At 40.6% G+C, this 23,696-nt stretch overlaps 1 protein-coding gene across 8 annotated transcripts in view; it reads left to right on the top strand.

Moving 5' to 3' along the window:
- The window catches only part of LOC131691939 (protein disabled), a 42,549-nt gene that overhangs the window by 9,484 nt on the left and 9,369 nt on the right, over positions 1 to 23,696 (top strand). For 7 of the 8 annotated variants that reach the window (XM_058978714.1, XM_058978713.1, XM_058978715.1 and 4 more), the window contains exons 3-4: positions 6,482 to 6,597; positions 8,807 to 8,905. In XM_058978714.1, the coding sequence (XP_058834697.1) occupies positions 6,482 to 6,597; positions 8,807 to 8,905 (215 nt within the window). Of the gene's footprint in view, positions 1 to 5,705; positions 6,375 to 6,481; positions 6,598 to 8,806; positions 8,906 to 23,696 lie in introns of those variants that run through there. The other variant, XM_058978716.1, reaches the window with a different exon arrangement.

Genomic DNA, 23,696 nt, shown 5'->3' with positions numbered 1-23,696 from the left:
CAATTTTTCTAAGTTGCTAGAAAACCAATAAAATTATAGTTTTTATGCAGAATTCCTCTTCAGAAAATTCTTAACAAGACTTAATTTTTTTAGCGCTTCAAAAAATTAATTTCATTAAAAATTATTGGTTATAAAACTTGGAAAACAAAATGACTTTTTGTAGGCACTGCGGGTAAAACCGACACCCTATAGGGTAAGATCGACATCTCCTTTAATTTATTTTCTCTCCACTTTATCAAAATCTTTATCTTTATTAAAAATGAGATATATGCGTGATTAATAAAGTGTGAGTATGTATGATGCAAATATGTGCTTTTTATTGCTTCATCATGTAGTGAGGGGAAGAAAGTTCGAAAGCGTAGTACTATAAATAAGAGTATTTTATGCTATAGGATTATTTATTGACATGAGTATTTCCAAATAATCCTTGCGTACATCATTGCAACCTCCAGTGTCATTTTATTTCGTAAGAGAAGATTTGCAAACTTTCTACGTTCTGCTAATTGGATTCATTCACTTATAAGTGACACACACACACACTTCTTAGTAAAACTATCTTTTTCAGATTTGATTTTTCGGACTCTGATCATCAACGATCTATTGGGGTATACATAAGATCATTGTCTCATTGTGATAAAGTTCGTCTATGACAAACCAAGAGAACACTAGAAATTCGATTTGATGAGCTTTTTGTAGAAATAGCAAAAGCTTCGATAGAATCAGATAAGCAAAAAATCCAATTTTTTATTTTTAAAGAGACTTACAAGAAATAAACACAATAAAAGTATTTCTGTGTATTTCTGCTAATACTATAGTGTTCTAATAGGCTAATTGAAGTGTCACAAAGATCCCCAGTATTTTGAAATGAATCGCAAGTATACACAATAGACCAGCAACAATTTTGACTTTTTTGGGAACACTGCTAATTCAAATGGTAACTGGATGCACAAGTCATATGCAAAATGTAAGCTATCTTCGATAACTCTAGCTCACTCACAAGAGGGTTCAAGTTTCCATGGTAATATATAGGGAAACTCGGAAGTAAAAACTTAAAATAAAATAAAAAATTCCACAGTAACTCTGCATACCCTCAAAACTTATGGTCGCATAGCTTATTTTTTAACAAACAGCTTTGTTGAAGGTTGCATATTGATTGGAGTTTTTCCGACAAAGTTATTTAACTTTGAAAACCAACCGATTTTTTTTTTGAAATTTCCTATTCTAAGCATGTACGAGAAAGAGAGGCAACACATAACTTTATATGAGAATATCTATTTACTGTAAATCGGTGCCGAAGACTCCAAATTGATCCTTACACCATAATCTATATATCTGTGGATTATGGGCTGCACAAGATGATACTGGCCTTTTTTACTGTATTTGTTGTTTCTATTGCCTATGTTTCATATATTTTCACATACAAACTTGAAAACTCTTGTGTGTGAACTAAAGTTTTCGGAAAAAGCTCATATTTGACAAATGGTGTGTGGAGTCATTTACCGTTCGATTTAACAGTTTTCCGAAAAAAGTCGAAATTGTTGCCGGTCTAATACACAACCATCTTAACAGCGTGTCGGTTTTACCCTAACCATAGGGTGTCGGTTTTACCCCAACAGCGCACATTTTTTTATAAAAGCAATTACAAATATTGAATTTCTCAAAATCGTCTTCAATGCACCTAGTTGATCATAGGACAGGCCGATAATAATAGGTATGTGAAAAATGTGGTGATTTGAAAAACTTTTGTTCGGTTAAAACCTTAAAATCTACCAACGAAATTTAACATTCAGACGAGTAAGAACGCTGCTGTCGTATGTTTTGTTTATTTTGATGACATTCGGCGTACTAACGTAAATTTAATTTTTCTTCAAATGCCCTAAATAAACGTACTAATAATAATGTATCATTATGAAATGAATAAAAATTTGATTTCTAGGAAATGTTGTGGGGTGTCGGTTTTTCCCACAATTCCCCTAGAGTTTTGCAAATCGTCGCCTAGCGCTGCCATGGAGTAGTGCAAATGAACCTTTTATGGCACCAAAAAATAACTGAGGTTTCCAGTGCTGGGAAAATCACCAAAAATCAAAAATCATCAGTGATAATTATCACTGCTGATCATGCTGTGCTATGATCACAACCATAAAAAATCGCTAGTGATTTTCTCTGAAGCGATAATGTGCTAGCAAAAAATCATTGCAACAAAATCACCGCCTGTGATCACGGCTTGATTATGATTTTTTTTATCAGGATTATGAAGTTGAGAAAATCAGGTATGATAGAAAAGATGCAAAATCGGGGTTGATGGTATTGTACATGATTATTGTAAGAAACTCCTTATGATGATGATTTAGCCAAATGATTTTGGGAGTGAGAGCGATCCAGCACACATGTAGGGATGCAAAATAATCCAAATGCTAACGATTTCAGCTTTTCGGGAAAGTGTTTTATATTGAAGGACAAGTTGTTGGTAGTTGAAAATCAATAGTTTTGGACATTTTCAATGCACAGGGGGGTCCGCCGATGCGTTAAAATTGATTTTTTTCAACTTTTCGGGAAAGTGTTTTATATTGAAGGACAAGTTGTTGGTAGTTGAAAATTAATAGTTTTGAACATTTTCAATGACAAGGGGGTCCGCCGATGTGTTAAAATTGAATTTTTTCAACTTTTCGGGAAAGTGTTTTATCAGAGCTTAAAAAAACTGACATCGCTGCATGAACTTGAAAGAAAACAAAATTCAATTCATGCCCGCAGCGATGAATGAAATTTTTAGTTCGTTTCCATCGTCATTCGTTCTCCCGACGCAGCGCTTTCAGGTACGGACATGTTCGGTTTCAGAAGCAAAGTGAATTTTATTTCTATGCTAGCTTTGAGAGGGATTATTGATCAAAAGTGCACCAAATATAGATTACGCAGTTCACTTATGCTCGAAAATATAGAAGATGCTAACTTCTGACTTCAAACTGTCGACATAATAACAAATGAATGCTTTTGTTGGTGAATGAATTTATATTTCCTCTGCACTCAAGCATTCGATTCTGCATGAAATTTCAGTCAGTTGGAAAGTGAATGAATGAGGGAGGCGTTGAATCTGAATGTCGGTTTCGGTAAATGCAAGCAGAAATAGGTAACTGATTTTGAAATTTCATGGCACTGTGTTTTATATTGAAGGACAAGTTGTTGGTAGTTGAAAATCAATAGTTTTGGACAGTTTCAATGCACAGCAGGTCCGCCGATGCGTTAAAATTGATTTTTTTCAACTTTTCGGGCCCTCAACTTGCCCTTCAATATAAAACACTTTCCCAAAATGTTGAAAAAAATTCCATTTTGACACATCTGCGGACTCCCTTGTGCATTGAAAATGTCCAAAACTATTGATTTTCAACAGCCCTCAACTTGCCCTTCAATATAAAACACTTTCCCAAAAAGTTGAAAAAAATTCCATTTTGATGCATCGGCGGACCCCCCTGTGCATTGAAAATGTTCAAAACTATTGATTTTCAACAGCCCTCAACTTGCCTTTCAATATAAAACGCTTTCCCAAAAAGTTGAAAAAAATTCCATTTTGATGCATCGGCGAACCCCCCTGTGCATTGAAAATGTTTAAAACTATTGATTTTCAACAGCCCTCAACTTACCCTTCAATATAAAACACTTTCCCAAAAAGTTGAAAAAAACTCCATTTTGACACATCGGCGGACTCCCTTGTGCATTGAAAATGTCCAAAACTATTGATTTTCAACAGCCCTCAACTTGCCCTTCAATATAAAACACTTTCCCAAAAAGTTGAAAAAAATTCCATTTTGATGCATCGGCGGACCCCCCGTGCATTGAAAATGTTCAAAACTATTGATTTTCAACAGCCCTCAACTTGCCCTTCAATAAAAAACACTTTCCCAAAAAGTTGAAAAAAAATTCCATTTTGACACATCGGCGGACTCCCTTGTGCATTGGAAATGTCCAAAACTATTGATTTTCAACAGCCCTCAACTTGCCCTTCAATATAAAACACTTTCCCAAAAAGTTGAAAAAAATTTCAGCTTGGCTCATTGACACCCCTAACATATCCATAATTTTCGAAAATAGATAATGATCATTGATCCAAGAATTAAATCAAATCGCAATCATGGCTGATAATGCTCACTTGTGATTTTTCCGGATTGCTCGCTGCAGATAGAATCATGCCGGGATCACCCTCTCAATTATCAAATTCAACCACAGATCAAAATCACCACTGATAGAGGGCAAGAAAAAACCGGTAGTGATTTTTGTGAGATGATCTTTTGATAGTTAAGAGAGTGATCACGGCATGATTTTATCGGCAGTGAGAATTTTCGAAAAAATCATATGCGATAATTATCAACCATGATTGCGGTTTGATTTTTTTTTATTATGATTTTCCCAGCACTGGAGGTTTCAAACTAACAATTAGGACCATTGACCGGTAATTTTTTTCACATCTATCCACGAGATTTGCTTAGGTAGATCCGAATAGCCCCGGGTTCCCCTATCACAAAAAACTATCACAATGATGAAATAAAAAATCTCGAATATACCCAATTTTTTTGAAACCCAAGTAGATCTAAACTCTTAAATGGAAAACTGTACAGCAGACGGTTGGAAAATCGATTGCCTTGCACGTAGACCACTTGCATTCGGTTCCCAACAATTGCACAAAGGGTTAGAAATTTCTGTAAAAACTGGATCCATAGGTCGCACATTGACGACTTTACTTTTGACGATCAAAACCTCTAGCGACCTGGGTATGTATCCTGGAGAATTAGTGTATTTAGCAAAGTATCCAGGAAGGAAATGAGCGTTATTTTTGTTTTGATCTAGATAAGTAGAAACTGATCTAGATCAGTTATATCTTTTGACAGAGACGTTCCATCAAAAAAACTTTCTTCGGTAACGTTATTTGTTTTGATATCTTTAATACTTGCACCAAAGTTATATTCCATGTAGATGGCGCTACAAGATATTTTTTTAAATACACCAGGAAATGAATTTTGGCATTTTTTAAGTAAAAAATTGATTTTTTGACATAATTACATTCGTTCAACTCACTATTTCGATCTGTTTTCCCCGTTGGATACCCCCAAAAAAGTCTTAAAAAGGTATTGGCACTCCCGTCAAAACAAAAAAAAATCCTTGAAAAAAATTGTTTACATGCCGAATCAAGGAAAATATTTTTAAAAAACACACATGCTTTTTCACTAACAATAATTAGGTTCAAGCTGAATCATTTTGTGATCGACTCATAAAAGATTTGACACAATTTTATCTTACTGTAACTAGAATCAGTTCCCTAACACAAATGTTCGCACAAACTTCCCTAAAACAGCCTAACAATGTTTATTTAAAGAATTCTATACTTTGAATAAGACTCGGTAAATTACATCCAGACTTCTGAATTGGCAAAACGCAGCACAAAAACAAATCGATATGTACATTCAGGCGAAACGGAAGGTCCTTGTAGTAAAACGACCACTAGTGTAAAGCTCAATACAGCCGTGCGTTGCACATGTAGATTAGGTTGTTCCATTATAATGCTTTTGAATATAGTACATGAATGAACCCTGATTTGACGGATGGTAGATTCATTCGTGTTAGTTTGTCAGTTGTGTGAGTTTCACTGAATGAACGCTACACTGCAAGACATTCATTCAAAGTACTGTTGTAGGAAAAAGATTCTGCTGTGATTAGCTTAGCCATTCGTGATACAAACGTCACCGCTAAGAGAGTGGAATCGGTCGAACTAGTACAGAACTGTGTCCAATTGTGAGTCAATGTGTGTAACGAAGATGTGATTAATAGTTGATTCTGCTCGGGAATACATTGGCTACACCAAACAAACTATCGAGTGGGCTGTATGTAGCCGATTCAGGCCCAGTGCTGTGTATCGTTTATATTCAATGAGGCATTCAACCTCTGTCTCACCCGGTGGGACGGAGGCCAGTGATGATACAAGCAGTAGTTTGATTGAATTTTCAAGTTCCTGTACTTACTGAGATCATCAGTATATTGTCATCGTCATTCTCCCTATCAAGCGCAAACAAGGCGACGCACTGCGGGATGATATGAATGGTTCGGCAACTTGGTATTGCTGCACTCATTCTACTTAATGCGGCGCAACTCGAAAATACAACACTGCGAAACCGTACACAGCTGTTTCGTTTGTCAGATGTAGATTAAATTCATGCGAAAAGAAGCAGTAAATCTCGACGACGCGAAGGAAGTAATTCCGCAGACGTAATTTTGTACCCTTGAGGCTGGATTGAACAGAATGCGCAAATTGAAAAGCTGCACAAAGTAACACAAAGATTTCAATTCAGTTAGCGTTGATTGGACCGAAAACACGATCGTCATGTATAAAAGTATGGCATTTTGTTCTTGAAATTCGGATGTTTGCAAAATAAATCTGGAATTTTTTTTCCTATCTTAACGATGTCCATCTTATCTTGTTGTTCTTCTTTTCTCGTAGATCGGAACGAACCGGGACGGTTCTTCGGCGATGGAGTGAGCTTCAAGGCCAAACTGATTGGCATCCTGGAGGTCGGGGAGGCCAGGGGAGATCGCATGTGTCAGGAGGCACTGCAGGTAGGTCTATTTTTAGCGACACTGTTTGGTGATGCTAGTGTACTCTCGCACTATGCGGGCACTGGCTTCGACAATCAAGCGAATAGCAGTGCTCAAATGAAATTGATCCAATTGAAATCTTGTCACAATACTAGAAAGAAAGACAGATAGACAGCAAATCGCGCGCGCAATGAAAAAAATACAGTAAATAAAACACTTTAATCTGGTCAATGCAGGCGCTCTGCCGTTAGGGCAATAATGTTGTTTTGTGGACCAATTACTAGGGTATCGAAAAACAAACGTGCAGTACAAGTATAGCATAACCATTTTGTAGGACCACAATCAACTTAGGATCGTTAGGACACGCTTTAGCATCAACGATTGCATATTTGATGGTTGCTATACATGTGGATATAGGATTACCCAAACTCATCATGGTTCAGCTAACTACAATTGAGGCAGCAGGTCATAAACTCTAACATTTTCCATTGAAAAGAAATTTTGCAGTTTTGTTCAGTTCCAAATTTTCCAGAGGCAGCCAGATCATTTTGTCTCAAGACTATTGCGAATATGTTTTTTGCATACATAGTGCACTGCTATTAAACCGTTCTTCGTATAGCGAAGCTATCGGAGAATGAGTTGCAGGGAATTTATGTTTTTTTGAAACAAACGCCAGGAAATTTTCGACAATAATAGAAAAAATCAAATAAATTCAATAAAATAGTTTCTCCAGCATAAAGTTACCAAACGTTTTCAGGACAAATGCGGAACGCGTTCAAGAAACCTATCTATAATAGGTTTCTTGAACGCGTACCGCATTTGTCCTGAAAACGTTTGGTTACTCTACGTTAGACAAACTATTTTATTGAATTGATTTGATTTTTTTCTTTTATTGTCGGAGTTTTCAAACTATTCGCACAACTTGTGTAAGACTGATAATCTTTTCGTAAGGGTTCATAACCTGGCTCATATTAGAAGTCGAAAAAGGCACCCTGCAATCAGAATAAACTGGTGCACCTTGACCTTGAAACCCTGGCCTAATCCGGGGCGTCTGGTCACTTTAATCTAACAAAAACTTTAAACATTGTTTAAAATTCATGCTATTTGTCCGACAAAAATACATTTAAAAACTATAATGAAGACCAAGCAGAACAACAAAACGTACAAAGCGAACAAGATGAAATATCTTTTTCTTTTTAAGAGATATGCTTGGTTCCTCGTAAACAACATGTTTTAACACAACAAATAACTTTAAAGAATATATAAAATTATAAAAACATAGAAAAAAGAGTTATGAAAAAACTGACAGGGAATTAAATATGATTTGATAAATACAAAAACTGTAGATCAATGTGCACAACATCAATTTGGTAAAGATGAAATAATAATTTAATAATAACTATATAAAAGGTTGCTTAAAACACAGGCTTCTCCAGACAAAGTGTAGAACGTTTCATCTGAATCGAAGATAGTTCGTCATGATTTTCGACATAATTGGATCATATCACAATTGTTCAGTGCAAGGAAGGATACACTCAAAAAAGAGGTTTTTGGTTTTTATGTTAGGATATTCTAACAGAAAAAGTGTCCAGGTACAAACTTACATAAAAACAAGCTCTTGAAGTTTGGTCGTTCTTGCAATTGTAGCCTCACAATTGAAAAGGATCATGTTGAAATAATGGTCAACAGTTGTTACGGCATTTAATTAGCAAGGGACTGGAAGGTGAAGTATATTTTTCAATATTTAGAGCCATAGTACTCAAGGAAGAGCAAGGAGTTGAAGGGAGAAAGTTTAGAAAAGCGTGGAAGGATCATATATGCAAGCTTAGAGCTCACCGGCGACTTAACCTTTTGTCTGCTACCGTAGGAGTCAGGGTCTTTTGGCATTAGAAATGTGAATCACCTGAGTCTACGGCATGTCCGGACAAGCGTAAAGTAACTTGTTACTTCATGCTGTCGGAACCGACCTCGGTTAAGTCGCCGGTGAGCTCTAAGCTTGCATATATGATCCTTCCACGCTTTTCTAAACTTTCTCCCTTCAACTCCTTGCTCTCCCTTGAGTACTATGGCTCTAAATATTGAAAAATATACTTCACCTTCCAGTCCCTTGTTAATTTAATGCCGTAACAACTGTTGACAAATTGACTCAATAGGTCGTTAACAAAAATGGTTAACAAAAAAAATGGTAAAAATTGAAATAATGGATATTTAAAAAGATGTTTTCTTTTAGGATCTTAAAATGGCTATCCGAGCTGCAGGAGAGCACAAACAGAGAATCACGATACACGTTACTATCGATGGATTACGATTGAGAGATGAAAAAACTGGGGTAAGTGTACAATACTTTAACCTACTAGAAGTCGCGTCCAGAAAAGTGTACACATTAATTTTACTTCGTGATAGATAGAAAAACTGCAGCGAGTATACATTAATAATCTACAATATTTTAGAGTTAACTAATTTTTATGTAGAATACCTATAACGTTTCAATATAGGGGAAATTTTGGTCGGAATATTATCCGATTTTTTAACGTGAGTGATGCCTCTTTAAAGCAACTTTATGCAAAAAAAATTCAGCATCTCTGAAACTTCAGGATAAGAATCCGTCGGGGGTTCTAGTGCAACTTTTTTTGTGAAACATAGGTTTCACATTAGAACTAGTTCACATTTCTTCTCCTAGATGGTGCTTTAGACATTCGAACAACACTGAATGTGAGAATCTGATAGATAATTTAATTGTCTACAACTTCATTAACAACTGAAAAGAGATCTGAAATCATCCAGAAAAGTTGTTTAAGGTTTTGACGAAGTTATGTCTAAGTTAATTTCACAGGCAGCATAGTAGTTTGTTAGTAAATTTCGACGAACTTATTTTATTTTCCAGTAGTTGTGATTAAATGAATAGTGGAGGAATTTGAGGGCTTGAGAAGTCTCATAAGTCGAAAATTAGAATTCCAGATTCTCTATCAGCTTCGTCGTATAAAATTAATTTGTCATGAACTTCAAACGTTCTATTTAAACAAACTCGATGAAACTTTTGACACCATTGCAATATTTGGCGGATTTCATTGCAACGCTTGTTTAAGAAATTTGATTATCTTTTCCAAAATTAACGTAGTATAAGGGACAGTGGACAAAAATCTTTGGTATTTGGGTTCAAGATTATTTTTTTTTGGGGTATATTCGTATATTTTCATGCATCTGAGTGTATAGCAGCAAGCTTTTTCTTCTATACTCTTGAATTTATTTAATCTAAGATAAGGGCTTCAAAATCAACTGTTATAATTCACTTTGAGAAATGATTCCGAAATCGTTACTCGTTCAACATGGATCACAAAAGCAAACGATAAAGAAAACTTCGCACTGGACCATCTTCGGTCAGTAAGAAAAGTCTATTTAGTGACGATTTCTCGCATAGTCTTAAGCGAATTTATCGGGAAAGTTTGCAAATTTGAACCAAATTTTTTTTTGTCTCTTTCAAATATCTCAACTTTGAGTAGGTCAATTAGAATTATCGGCGAAGAAGTTGCAATGAATTTCGTCAAATATTACAATTCCACGAATTGTCTGATGGACTTTGTGGAATTCGAAATGGTAGAATTTAAGTCAAATTTGGTTTACAAGAGAAGGGGGCGATGGTGCAGCAGATTAATTCAAGAATACAATAGTTATCCCCGAGATCAAGCGAGGAAAATGAAAAGGAGTCAAAGATATGTTATTAGAAAAGTTAATTCTGTACGCAAAATCACCCATCTTGGTAAATAACATTAATATCGTACAAGTTTGGTCCACACTTATCTCTCTCCTTATTTCAAAGATATCAATAGTGCCCTATTGCTCTGAATGCACTTCAAAACTACACACAACTCCTAACTTAAATTAAGTTTTGCTTTTTTGTGTTTCGAATTCATCTCGTCAGTAACTAGCACCATCTGGGTGTCGAGTTCGTCTTCGCTTTCTCGTCAGCAAACCAGAGCTATATTTGCTTCCCGGGACATCACTCGCGACATATGGCTTTAGGCGTTCACATATGTCGAGTTTTTTGTGTCTAACTAGTGCTAATTTGGGTACTAGTTTAGATACATCGTCTAACTAGACACCCAGATGGTGCTAGTTACTGACGAGATGAATTCGAAACACAAGAAAAGCAAAACCTAATTCAAGTTAGGTCTTGTGCCCTTAACGCGCAAAACGGTTTAGTCCAATTTTATTGCATAATACCAGGCGTTTGGTTTCTTGAACCAAAAGCCAAGAGTTCGTCTTCGCTTTCTCGTCAGCAAACCAGAGCTATATTTGCTTCCCGGGACATCACTCGGGACATGTGGCTTTAGGCGTTCACATATGTCGTGTGAACTGCTTGGGATTTTTTGTGTCTAACTAGTGCTAATTTGGGTACTAGTTTAGAAGCATCGTCTAACTAGACACCCAGATGGTGCTAGTTACTGACGAGATGAATTCGAAACACAAAAAAGCAAAACTTAATTTACACACAACTATTTGGCAACTAAATTAAGTGCTTGGAAATTGATTTACAAACCACAAGGCCTCCTATTAAACTATCTTAGACATAACTTAGTCAAAATGTTAAACAACTTTTTAGGATGATTTCAGATCAATTTCCAGTTGTTAACAAAGTTGTAGCCAATTAAATTATCTACCAGATTTTCACTTTCAGTGTTGTTCGAATGTCTAAAGCACCATCTAGGGGAAGAAATGTGAACTAGTTCTAATTTAATGCCTAGGTTTTAACGAAAAAAATCTTCAATAAAAAAAAATTGCTCTAGACCCCCCGACGGATTATTTTGAAATTGGTTGCAAATAAAAAGGGATAGTCCATTTTTTCACATCCTGAAGTTTTGGAGATGCTGAATTTTTTGCACAAAGTTGTTTTACCAATCACACCGTGCAATAAGTACCGTTGTACTTAATGAAATAACTAGTTTTTGCACTACCTGATAGGAAATATTCACAACAATTATATTACTAATTCCATACAATGCACATTTATTATAAATAACGAAAATAATCGATTTTATGAAAGCAGTCATTAATTGTGCCCTGATTGTTGGATAATATTCTATCGACGAGGGCGAATTTTGTTGCATTGGTAGTCCTTTCTATTTGATGGCGAAGGATGCTCGTCACACGTATAAGCCGTGGTCTATTTTAATTTCTCGTCATTCGGTCACCCGTTTCACAGTGAGAAAAATGCAACCAATTTTTTTAAATAGGCTTGATAAAGTTTAGTGAAAAGGTGTTTTTTACGTAAAATGTCTGAAAAATCGTGGCTGGCATTTACAATGACCACACGTTACGTTCCCCGTTTTGTGTGAGTTTATATTCAAGGCTGAATATATAACTTGGAAGAATGTTGAATGCGGCTGGCCAAAGCCTGGAGGGCCGTGTATCATGTGCCCTTCGACTCAGTTCGCCGAGATCGGAAAATGTCTGTGTGTATGTGTGAATGTGGAAAAGAATTTCACCTCTGTTTCTCAGAGATGGCTGAACCGATTTGCACAAACTTAGTCTCAAATGAAAGGTTTCTTTCCATCGGCTACTATTGATTTTTTTTATTGACTGGACTTCCGTTTCCGGAGTTACGGGTTGAAGTGTACGATCACACAAAAAAATCCCGCATAAACTGGTACTACCATGTTATCCAAATGATGCAGTACTGCATGCAAAATAGGTGCAAAATTACTTTGATTTGTCAGTCTAGATCAATAATGACTAACCAAGGTTGCTTTGACCACATTGGCCACCTACGACGGTTCTTGATTCCATATTAGTAGGAACTAAAAATGCTCTAAAGGAAGAGGAAAGGAAAATTTCAAAATTCAATTTCTATTTTTGATGCCAAATGTCTTTAAAATGCATGAAACGTCGAAATTTGATACATTATCGAAAAAAAAATTTTAGCATCTTAAGTTCTTGGCTGTATGTGCAAATCGTACTGGATTTGTAATATACATTTCCACCATTATAAATAACTAGCTTTGGAATCGTATCAGGAATCAGGAATCAGAATATATTGGCTCAAATGACACGTTCCCCGTACATAGTCGGGGATTTGTGTCTTGCCGTGTGTTTTCATCATTTCCTGAGCGGAAGGAAAGGACAAGGAGGTGTGGGGAAGTAGAATTGGAAGGGTGGGAAAAATAACAGCACAAAACAAAAATAAACAACAGGTAAGTTAAACTCACAAGTAGTTCAACTTGCCTGCGAATAAGCCTAAAGCTCTTTACCACATTGGATAAGAAACTTTAGTATGTCTCTGTGTTTCAGTCGTCCAAACATGGTTTCGTCTATATAAGGACGGCTGAAGACTCGAAATCGCAATTGCGCTACCGCTGGACAGTTGCATATCAGATGATATGAGGTTCCGTAGTCGGATTCACAAAGATCACATGAAAAAGACTCAGCGCGGTGAATAGTTGCCATGTGATAATTGAGTTTGCAGTGGCCGGTTAAAGCTCTGGTCAGCATGCAGCAGTGGAGCTTCGAAAAATGTAAGAGATTTTTTGAAACCACTGGGCATGGTTGTTCTAGAAACGCCTTTGTTTGGCGACACGTTTGTAGATTTCTCCAATAATTGCGGTGCTCGGACGAAAGCCAGGACCGTATTTATTCCCTTATCCAACTTGTCGAAATTGGCAGCGCGGGCTCAGGACCAACGAAGTCAATCGCTGAACCTGCCCTGGCCAATTTGTCAGCCCATTCATTTCCAGTAATACCGCAATGTCCGGGCACCCAGACAAGGTAGATAGTGTTGACAATGCTTAGTTCTTCGATTTGGGTTCGGCACGCGATCACTAGCTTGGACCGGGATTTGTCTGAGCTAAGGGCCTTGATTGCAGCCTGACTATCGGAGCAGAAGTTTATAACTCTGCCGGACAAACTCAGTTCTAGGGCCGATTGCACCCCCAGATCCTGCAGTCTGTATGCACATGATAGTGCTTCTTGTTTGAGGTGTATGTGTAATGGTTTAATATTTAGAAGTGCCTCAAGAGCAGCAGTCGGAGTCGTGCTGAAAGCACCAGTCAACGCCATGAGCGCCATTCTTTGCAGATGGTTTAGCTTTGACTGGACCGTCACCACCTCTCCCCTCTTCCACCACACAAGGCATCCGTATCACAGTATTGGACGTACAATTGTCGTGTAAATCCAATAGATGTATTTAGGTTTGAGACCCCAGCCCGATCAGAAACACATAACAGAAATATTTCAAAACTATAACTCGCATTGTAACTTGTTATAAATTTCTGTTATTTTAACTACTAACGAGACCTAATTTATAACACAATATGTCACAAAAAATGTGTTCTGCTATAATCTTGTTATTTCATTCTGATCGGGAGGTCTTTCCAAAAGTTCCTCTGCACTACCCGAAGGCCATGCACGCTTTCTTGACTCTGAACTCAATGTGAGCAGACCAATTCAGTTTGGAATCCAATATGACTCCAACGTATTAGACTTGATCTGCACACAGTAGCTCAGAATCAAAGAACTGCAAGGGACAAACCCCGGTTGTTATTCGCTTCTTCGTGAAAAGAACCATTGAAGTTTTGCTTGGGTAAACTGATAGTTTAATTTGTCGACATCACTGTTCGACAGCTCTTAATGCCTGTTGCATTAAGTCAAAGATTGTTCCGATGCAAAATCCAGTAATTAGTATTTGGTAATCGTCAGCAAACCCGTAGGTTGGAAATCCAAGCTCATTGAGTTTCTTCAACAAGCCGTCAGCTACTAAGTTCCATAACAAAGGTGACAGAACGCCGCCCTGAGGACAACCACAAATACTCAACTTCCGTATCTCAGCCTGTCGCAGTGACGAGCAAAGAATGCGGTTACTAAGCATTGCGTTTATCCAACCCGAGATACATGCAGGTATCCCATGACCGCGCGTCGCTTCCAGAATAGACTGGAAGGACACATTGTCAAAAGCACCCTCAATATCTAGGAATACACCCAAGCTAGATTGCTTGAGCGAGAAGGCTTTCTCAATGTTGTAAACAACATCGTGAAGCAGAGTTATCGTGGATTTCCCACACTGATATGCATGTTGCATTTTGTGCAGTGGATATTCAACTAAACTAACGTTCCTGATGTGATGATCGATTATCCGTTCCAAAGCTTTCAGAAGAAAAGAACTTAAGCAGATAGGCCTAAAACTCTTGGCTTCTTCATAGCTTGAGCGCCCCCTTTTGGGAATAAATCTAACAGTTATTTCTCGCCATACTTTCGGGATATACCCGGTAGCAAAACTCGAAAGCAAAATCTTTTTCAAGACATGTTTAAGAATATCAAATCCCTTTTGCAGTAGCACGGGAAGTATTTCATCTTTTCCGGGTGATTTGTATGGAGCAAAGCTGTCAACTGCCCACTTGACCGATTCAGTGGAAACCAATGTGCGTGCTAACGCCCACGAGTCCGAATCACCAGAATGAGATCTGTGAACATTGTTCAACTCCGGATCGATACAACCTGGAAAGTGTGTGTCGAAGAGACAATTAAGAACATCTTTTTCGTCCGTCACATAAACACCATCTCTGGTTTTTAAGGAGTTCATCTGAAAATCATTCGATTTGGAGAGAATTTTATTTAATCTGCTAGCCTCGTTCAGACTAGAGACATTAGTGCATAGACTTTGCCAGCCAGCCCGTTCTGCAGATCTAAGACATTTCTTATATGCACTACGAGCTGACCTGAAAGCCCTGGAGTCATCACGCTGACGCCGGTTCCAAGCTCTACTCATAACTTTCTTCATTCTTTCAAGCTCAACCCTCCACCAAGGGGTTCCCCTAGTCGATTTAACAGTACGAAGTGGACAAGCTTCTTCGTAGGATGCTAATATGAAGTCATCTAGTTGACTAATTGTTGGAAAATATCCATGAAATTTAGTCGCCAAGTTTTCCAAAAAGAGGTCCCAGTTTGTAGATTTAGGATTACGATGTCACCACATTGAAGGTGACATCAAAATGATCGAAAAATATATATTTATGATAATATGTATGTGTCTATGTATGTATGTATGAATGTGACCAAAAAATGCACATCAGTTACTCGGAGATGCCTGAACCGATTTTCTCAAACTTAGTCTTAAATAAAAGATACAACGTTCCCTGCTATTGAATTTCATTTCATTCCGACTTCCGGTTCCGGAGTTACGGGTTGAAGAGTGCGGCCACACAGAAAATTCACATTTTTGCCTTGCTCATAAAGAAAGGTTATGCAATCACTCTGAACATCGTTAACCTAATCCCGGTCAAATTTTTTGCTGATATAGGTTTTCTGTATTTTAACAGGGGCGTAGCTAGGGGTGTGCAGTGAGGATTGGGCGTTAGGGTTCTGAAATGTGGAGCTAGATTTAACTTCTCACTTGAGTTATGAGAAGAGATTAGGTAAATCGGATGCACGCCTTTAATGCGATCATTCTAACTATATTCAAACGTTTCCCTGGTCTTTTTTACCCAAAAATACTATTTATAATCTGTCACACTCATCCTTTTTCTGAAATATGTAAAATGTAGGGAAGACTTGGAGGAAGGTTCGGATTCCGCCAAAAAAATTCAAAAAAATGCCCCTCCCATCTACTTCGACAACTAGCAACCTCTCGATTTAGTGTGCATTGTCTTGTGAACAAATGGAACATTTTATCTATTCTTGTAACCTTGAGTAAAGTTGACGAAAAGCTCGGGTTCGACCAAATATGTATAGCGGTTGTTGACTTTAAATTTCATGCAATAAGACCGAGTTTTTGTGTACTGTAACACCTTCTGAAGGTGAAAATGGAGCTTAGGGTTAAGAGGAGGGAACAGGAGTAAGAACCAGAATTTATTGGCTCAAATGACACGTTCCTCGTATTTAGTCGTGGATTTATAACTTGCCTTCTCATCGTTTCCCTGATCGTAAGAAAAGGAGAAGAAGGAGGGAGTAACTAGAATTGGAAGAGTGGGAAAAATAATAACATAAAAACAAACAGCAGGTAAGTTAAACTCACAAGTAGTTAAAATCGCCTGCGAGAAAGCCTAAAGCTATTTACCGCATAGGATAAGGAACATTAGTATGTCTCTTAGTTCCCGTCGTCCAAACACGGTGACGCCCGAAAACTCGAAATCGCTATTGCGGTATTGCTGAGCAGTTTCACATCAGATGGTGTAAGGTTCCGTAGTCTGATTCATAAAGATCACATGAAAAGGACTTAGCGTATTGAATAGTTGTCATTGGATAATTAAGTTTGCAGTGGCCGGTTAAGGCCCTGGTCAGCATGCCACCGTGGCGTGTTTTCGAGATCACTAGGCCCGGTGATTCTAAAAACTCCTTTGTTTGGCGATACGTTTGTAGATTTCTCCAATAATTGCGGTGCTCAGGACCGTATTTTTCCCCTTATCCAACTTGTAGAAATTGGCAGGGCGGGCGCAGGACCAACGAAGTCAATCGCTACACCTGCCTTGGCCAATTCGTCAACTTACTCATTTCCAGTAATACCGAAATATCCGGGAACCCAGACAAGGTAAATAGTTCTTTGGTTTAGGTTAAAAATGCGATCACTACCATGGACCGTGATTTGTCCGGACTAATGGCCTTGGTTGTAACCTAGCTATCGGAGCAGAAGTATATAGCTTTCCCGGACAAGCTTTGTCGAAGGGCCGATTGTTCCCGGCACATAATCGCAAAGATTTCTACTTGGCATACAGTACAATTTTCATCATATAGCCAGACAACCACTCCTATCGAGAGGTAAACTTCACATGGAATGTTCCGTAAGGAAAACTGCATGTGAATGTAATATGGCTGTGAGCAAGAATTTCTTCACCCCGCCTAACCATTTGTAATCACAGTCGTGTATGACTGGTAGCAAGACCAACATGGTTACTGTTCCAAAACCCAGTAACCTGTAGTCTGTATGCACATGATAGTGCTTTTTGTATGATGTGTATGTTTAATGGTTTGATATTTAGAAGGACTTCAAGGGCAGCAGTCGGAGTTGTGGTGAAAGCAGCAGTCAACGCCATTAGTGCTATTCGTTGCAGTCGGTTTGGCTTCCTCTACCCTTTGCCATCACACAAGGCATCTGTATGATTGTATTGGACGAACAATTGTCGTGTAAATCCAATAGATGTATTTGGGTTTGATACTCTAGGTTTTTCAAAAAGCTCGTCTGCAGTGCCGAAGGCCATGCACGCGTTCTTGACTCTGAACTCAATGTGTGCAGAATAATTTAGTTTGGAATCGAATATAACTCTAACGTATTTGACTTATTCTGCACACAGTAGCTTAAAATCAGCAAGGAACGAACCTCGGTTGTTATTCGCTTCTTTGTGGTCGGGATTAGGATGGTGATGTTCAGAGTGATTGCATAACCTTTCTATATGTGAAAGGCAAAACGGTGGGTGATTTCAAAGACACACCCAAAGTGAAATAGAATCCATTTAGCCTGTTAATTTGAATGCAGCAATTGTTGCTATCTTCTGAATGACTGTATTATATAGGTTATTCCGGAATTTATGAACGACTACAAACATCGGGATTTTATATAGTTTTCGACAGCGGCAAATAATCAAACCTTTTCTATAGATCCTTGTATAACTCTGAAAAGGCTTTTAATTTTTACAGCGGTTAATTGACAACTTCCTTCGACGTCCCTGGCTTTAATACAACATTTCCGAATGGATTATTTCGGAAGTTTCTCTTAATTAGGACAATATCTGCATATCTAACAATTTCGAAACCCATTTCAGATCATTGAGAAGATAGTCCACCACTAGCGATCAGAGCAGGGGTGATAGCACACATCCCTGGGGACAGCCTTTGTTGGCTGTTATAGTTGCTTTCGTGTCTCCCAAAGTTGCTGTGATTTCTTGACTCTTGAGCATTGCAAGAATCCAGCCCCTATCGATTTTTCCACTCCCCTTTTTGCCATGGTCTTGTGAATTGATATGTGGCCATCCATATACCACGTGGACAATTTAGGGGAGCGCAGGGGTCACGAGAAAGTCCACCCTTGTCCTTGGGGAGCGTGATGGGGGTGTTGAATGTTCACGTGGATTTTTCATTATATTTTTGTCTTTTATCAGAAAATGAAATAAATTTGTATCGTCATTGGTGTTTGTGCTTACCTTCAACTTTTTTTTTTCAAAATTTTGATATAGTCAAAGGGCTTATAACAGCATAGTGTGTGTGTGATGGCAACGTTTAAAAAAATCAGAGCAAATCGTGCAAAACAAAATCTGAGAAATAAAATTCTATCTGAATCATTTTATTCAATCTTCTGTGACTTGGTCAAATACCACTAATTTTGTTTGAGAGCTTGTGGTTGAAATTATGAGTCAATTCAAGAAGCAATGTTATTATGATGAATCTTTAAAACGTAAATATAAAAGATCATAATGTTGTTCAGAAATGAGATATTTACATGAAAAATTCACAAAAGACTAAAGGAGTGTATGGTATTCCGTGGTTGAAGTTTGAACGATTTTCATTAAATGTTTTTTCGCAGTAGGAGACTAACACATAGAAAAAGTGTTTGAATTCCCTTTTTTTTTAAATTACCCGAAAAAAATTAAAGAGTCTACGTGGACATCGTAGGGAGGTCCACAGCCCTGGTAAAGGAGGATGGTTGTGATGATCTGGGGCGAGGTCACCACGTAAAGCAAGGTAGGTCATAACCCCAATTCCAAGGCGAGAAGCGACCCGTGCCGAGGGATGAGAGATCGAGGGGGTGAAAAAGATGCTCGATCGTTAACGGAGCCTGTGGGGTACCTGGGCAACCCCCACAGTAAGCGTCCCTTACCACGTTAATGCGGAACTCTGGCGTGGCGGACATTCATTCTCGCGCTACTCGTTGGATCAAACATGGAGTCAACAAAAAACAAAAATAAACAGTCGGAGGTGCCAAACCCCTTTGCTAGAGGTGGTTTGGCGAGGTCTCCCCCCCGTGGGGAGAGTAGTGGAGCGATGAGTGCTGCATCTGAAAGCACCAGTGACCCCCCAACAGCGGTAGGAAATAGCCCTACCAACGCACCGGACGGGCCACTATCTGCGATGCGCAAAGTGGTGGAGCAGCTCGATTCAATAATCGAGTACACTAGCGCAAAGCAAAACATAAGCAAGGAGTAAAAACAGAGTCTCCTGGAACTCCGAAAAACTGTTCGTGTCGCAAGACAGAAACAGCAGGCTTATGCCAAGAGGGTGGAATGTCGGGAGAAGTCCGACAGAGAAACCCAGACAGTGGCCTCCAAGAGGGAGGGAAAAGAAAAGATCGATACGGGCACCCAGACAGTGGCCTTCACCTTCTATGGAGCAGCCACGTCGCTCGAAGCGGCGGGCGAGTTCCCCTCGAAGGGAAAAGGCAAGGGCAAGGGCAATCGCAAGACGTCGTCGAACGCGAAGCGCCCTAGGAAGTCGCCAGGCGAGGGTGCAAAAACCGACACCACACGGCGTGCAACCGTTAAGGCCAAACGCCGTCTGGCCGAGATAAGCGAGGGCGAGAGTGACCTCGCTGAGCAGAGCGTTGGTACCAGCAACCCGGCGCGACTGGGGCAGGGGGCCCAAACCCCTGGACGCTGGTCACCAAGAAGAAGCAGGCACCGACACCGGAGGTACCGCGGCCCGCGAAGAAGGCCAAGGACAGAGGCGAGGCCTTGTGGTTAAAAACCGACAAGGACAAATACGCCGATGTCCTAAAGTCGATGAAGGCGGCCGAAAGCCTTTCGGCCCTTGGGCAAGATGTGCGTAGCGTGAGACGCACCAACACGGGAGAAATGCTTCTGGTGCTGAAGCGAGGCGCACAATCTAGTGCGGTATACAAGGCCTTGGCCCAAGAGGTCCTTGGTGAAGGCGCCCAAGTCAGGTCGCTAGGGGCGGAAACGACTCTCCAGTGCAAGCATCTGGACGAGTTCACGACCGCAGAAGATGTCGTCGCAGCCGTTAAGGAACAATGCGACGTCACAATCGAGCGGGCCTCTGTGCGATTTAGAGATGGACCCTCTGGCACCCGGGTAGCCTACCTCAGGCTACTGAAGGCGGATGCCAAAGAGGTAACCGAGAAAGGGAAGCTGAAGATCGGCTGGTCGGTATGCCCTATTAGCATACCCCAACCGCCTTCAGTGGATAGGTGCTATCGGTGCCTTGAGTCCGGCCACAAAGCCTACGAGTGCAAGGGCATAGATAGGAGCAAACTATGTCGTCGCTGCGGCGAGGAGGGACATAAAGAGCGGGGTTGCACTAAGGCACACAAGTGCCTTATCTGCACCGCTAAGAAGCAAGCCCATAAACATGCTATGGGCGGACCTTCGTGTCCCTTCGGTGAGTTAAATAAGAAGAAGCCGTGAACGTCACACAGCTAAAACTTAACCATTGTGCAGCAGCCCAACAGCTGCTGTGGCAGTCGGTCTCGGAGTCGAGGACAGATGTCGCCCTCTTATCAGACCCGTACCGCATCCCTGCCGGCAACGGCAATTGGGTGTCGGACGGGTCTGGAATGGTAGCAATCTGTACAACGGGACAGTTCCCGGTTCAAGAGGTGATACACTCCTCCGCCGAGGGTGTGGCGATTGTCAAGATCAATGGTGTGTTCTATTGCAGCTGCTACGCCCCACCAAGGTGGCCAATAGAACAGTTCAACCAGATGATCGACAGGCTCTCGTCGGACCTAGTGGGCCGGAAACCGGTAGTCATAGCGGGAGACTTTAACGCTTGGGCAGTGGAGTGGGGCAGCCGCTGTACAAATAGCAGGGGTCAAGCGCTAATGGAGGCGCTTGCGAAACTCGATACTGTGCTAGCTAATAATGGCTCGGCTAGTACATTCCGTAGAAACGGAGTGGAGGTGTGGATTGACGTAACATTTGCCAGCCCGAGTCTGGCTCCAGGCATGGAATGGAGGGCAGACGAAGGCTACACCCATAGCGATCATTTAGCAATCCGTTTTAGGATCAACTATGGTGTGCTGCATCCGAGGGCGGGAGATCCCTGTCAGGTACGCGGGTGGAAGTCCAATCACTTCGACAGCAAAGCTTTCACCGCGGCCCTGGGACTGGAGGCCAACACCGACAGTCTAAGCGGGGATGCGCTGGTAGCTGTTCTATCACGCGCGTGCGACGCCACTATGCCGAGAAAAAAACACTGCCAAGAAACGGCAGATACCCGGTATACTGGTGGAGTGCCGAGATTGCAGCTCTACGGTCAGCCTGCCTCAGAGCTAGGCGTAGGATGCAAAGAGCTCGCACCGAGGATGCAAGAGAGAACCGCCGTGAAGTGTTTCGAGCTGCGAAATTGGCCCTTAACAAGGCCATTAAAAGCAGCAAGAGAGCGTGTTTCGACAACCTGTGTGAGAGTGCCAACGCGAATCCGTGGGGTGACGCCTACAGGATTGTGATGGCCAAGACCAAAGGGGGCTCCTCACTCCCAGAACGGTCTCCGGACCGGTTGGCAACGATTATCGACGTACTCTTCCCGTCTCGAGCCACAAGCCCCTGGCCAACTGCACAACGAGACAGTGCGGGCACGGCCGAAATGGTGGCTCCAGTGACGAATGAAGAACTACTCGCAGTGGCTAAATCCCTAGCAATGAACAAAGATCCAGGGCCGGATAGAGTTCCAAACAACGCTCTCAAGGCCGCGATCATAGCGAACCCGAACATGTTCAGGCTAGCTATGCAGAGATGCCTTGACGAGTGCCGTTTCCCCGATAGATGGAAAAGGCAGAAATTGGTGCTGTTGCCGAAGCCCGGGAAGCCGCCAGGTGACCCATCGGCGTACAGACCAATCTGTCTGATCGACACGACTGGCAAATTGCTTGAGAGGATCATCCTCAACAGGCTAACCCCGTACGCGGAAGGTACGGACGGTCTGTCAAGCAACCAGTTTGGCTTTCGGAAGGGTAAGTCCACAGTGGACGCTCTCAACTCAGTGATAAATACTGCCGAGATAGCGATCCAACGGAAAAGGCGAGGTATTCGATACTGTGCGTTAGTGACACTTGACGTGAAGAACGCATTCACCAGCGCAAGCTGGGATGCCATCGCGCTCTTGTTACACCGGCTTAGCCTACCGGTGGGTCTGTACCGGATCTTGGAAAATTACTTCCAGAACCGCGTACTGCTATACGAGACCGATGCCGGTCAGAAAAGGGTTTCGATTACCGCCGGAGTCCCGCAGGGCTCGATCCTAGGCCCGGTGCTATGGAACCTCATGTATGACGGGGTTCTGAGACTAAAGTTCCCTTCTGGGGTCAAGATCATAGGGAGGGGGTAGGGGTATAGGAGTTGTCCACAAAGGGGGAGGAGGGCGTTAAAAACGAAGGTTTTATGTTCCCGTGGTATATGAACGGCCCCTATGTGGGACGTATTATCAAAAGCACCCTTGACGTTAAGAAAAGCGCAAACTGATATTTCCTTGTAATCAAGGGTTTTCTCAATAAGTGTTACTAAGGTTTGTAGTGTTGTTTTCGTAGAGTTGACCTGCATATCAACTACCTGGTACCTGTTTAGCGAAACTTTCGATAAGTACTCCGTTCGAATATAGCGGTGCAGTAGTTTTCCCATCAGTTTCAGAATAAATATTTTCTCCAGCTTATAGGCGGGTGTCAAAGAATAAGACTTTCATCTCAGGATGTTTAGTAGATCCGGAAGAATTATGCGTACCGATTTTTGAAGGAATATTGAAAGAATATTATCAGGGCCGGAAGATTTGTAGGGTTCGAAAGTGTTGATAGACCATTGAATTAGCAATGGTGTGAAAATCTGACAGAGAACCATCGCTTTTTTCACTTGCCCTGGGCCATTTGTGTGATTCATTGATAAGACAATATGAAGGCCAATCCTTGCCTCTGAAACGTTTTTGATGTTTTCACAAAACTCGAGCATTGATAGTTTTATAGCTTTTCTTAATTCAGCGTTGTATTTGGTAAGAGCGTTCATGTGGTCTGACCTGTTACCAATAATTTCGCTTTATTGAACAAGCATCTAACATCCTTCTTGAGTATTGCTAGATTTTTGTTCCAGCAAGGAACAGACCTCGTAACAAGAGGGCAACTGTCATTATAGGCGATTAAGATCCTCTTTTGTAGGTCGTTTGCCGCATTATCCAGATCAGCCGGAAATTGGATCTTACTCCCCGTT

Source organism: Topomyia yanbarensis, chromosome 3, assembly GCF_030247195.1.
Source record: "Topomyia yanbarensis strain Yona2022 chromosome 3, ASM3024719v1, whole genome shotgun sequence".
In the NCBI taxonomy this organism is placed as follows: Eukaryota; Metazoa; Arthropoda; class Insecta; order Diptera; family Culicidae; genus Topomyia; species Topomyia yanbarensis.
This window is presented reverse-complemented; position numbering and strand designations above follow the sequence as displayed.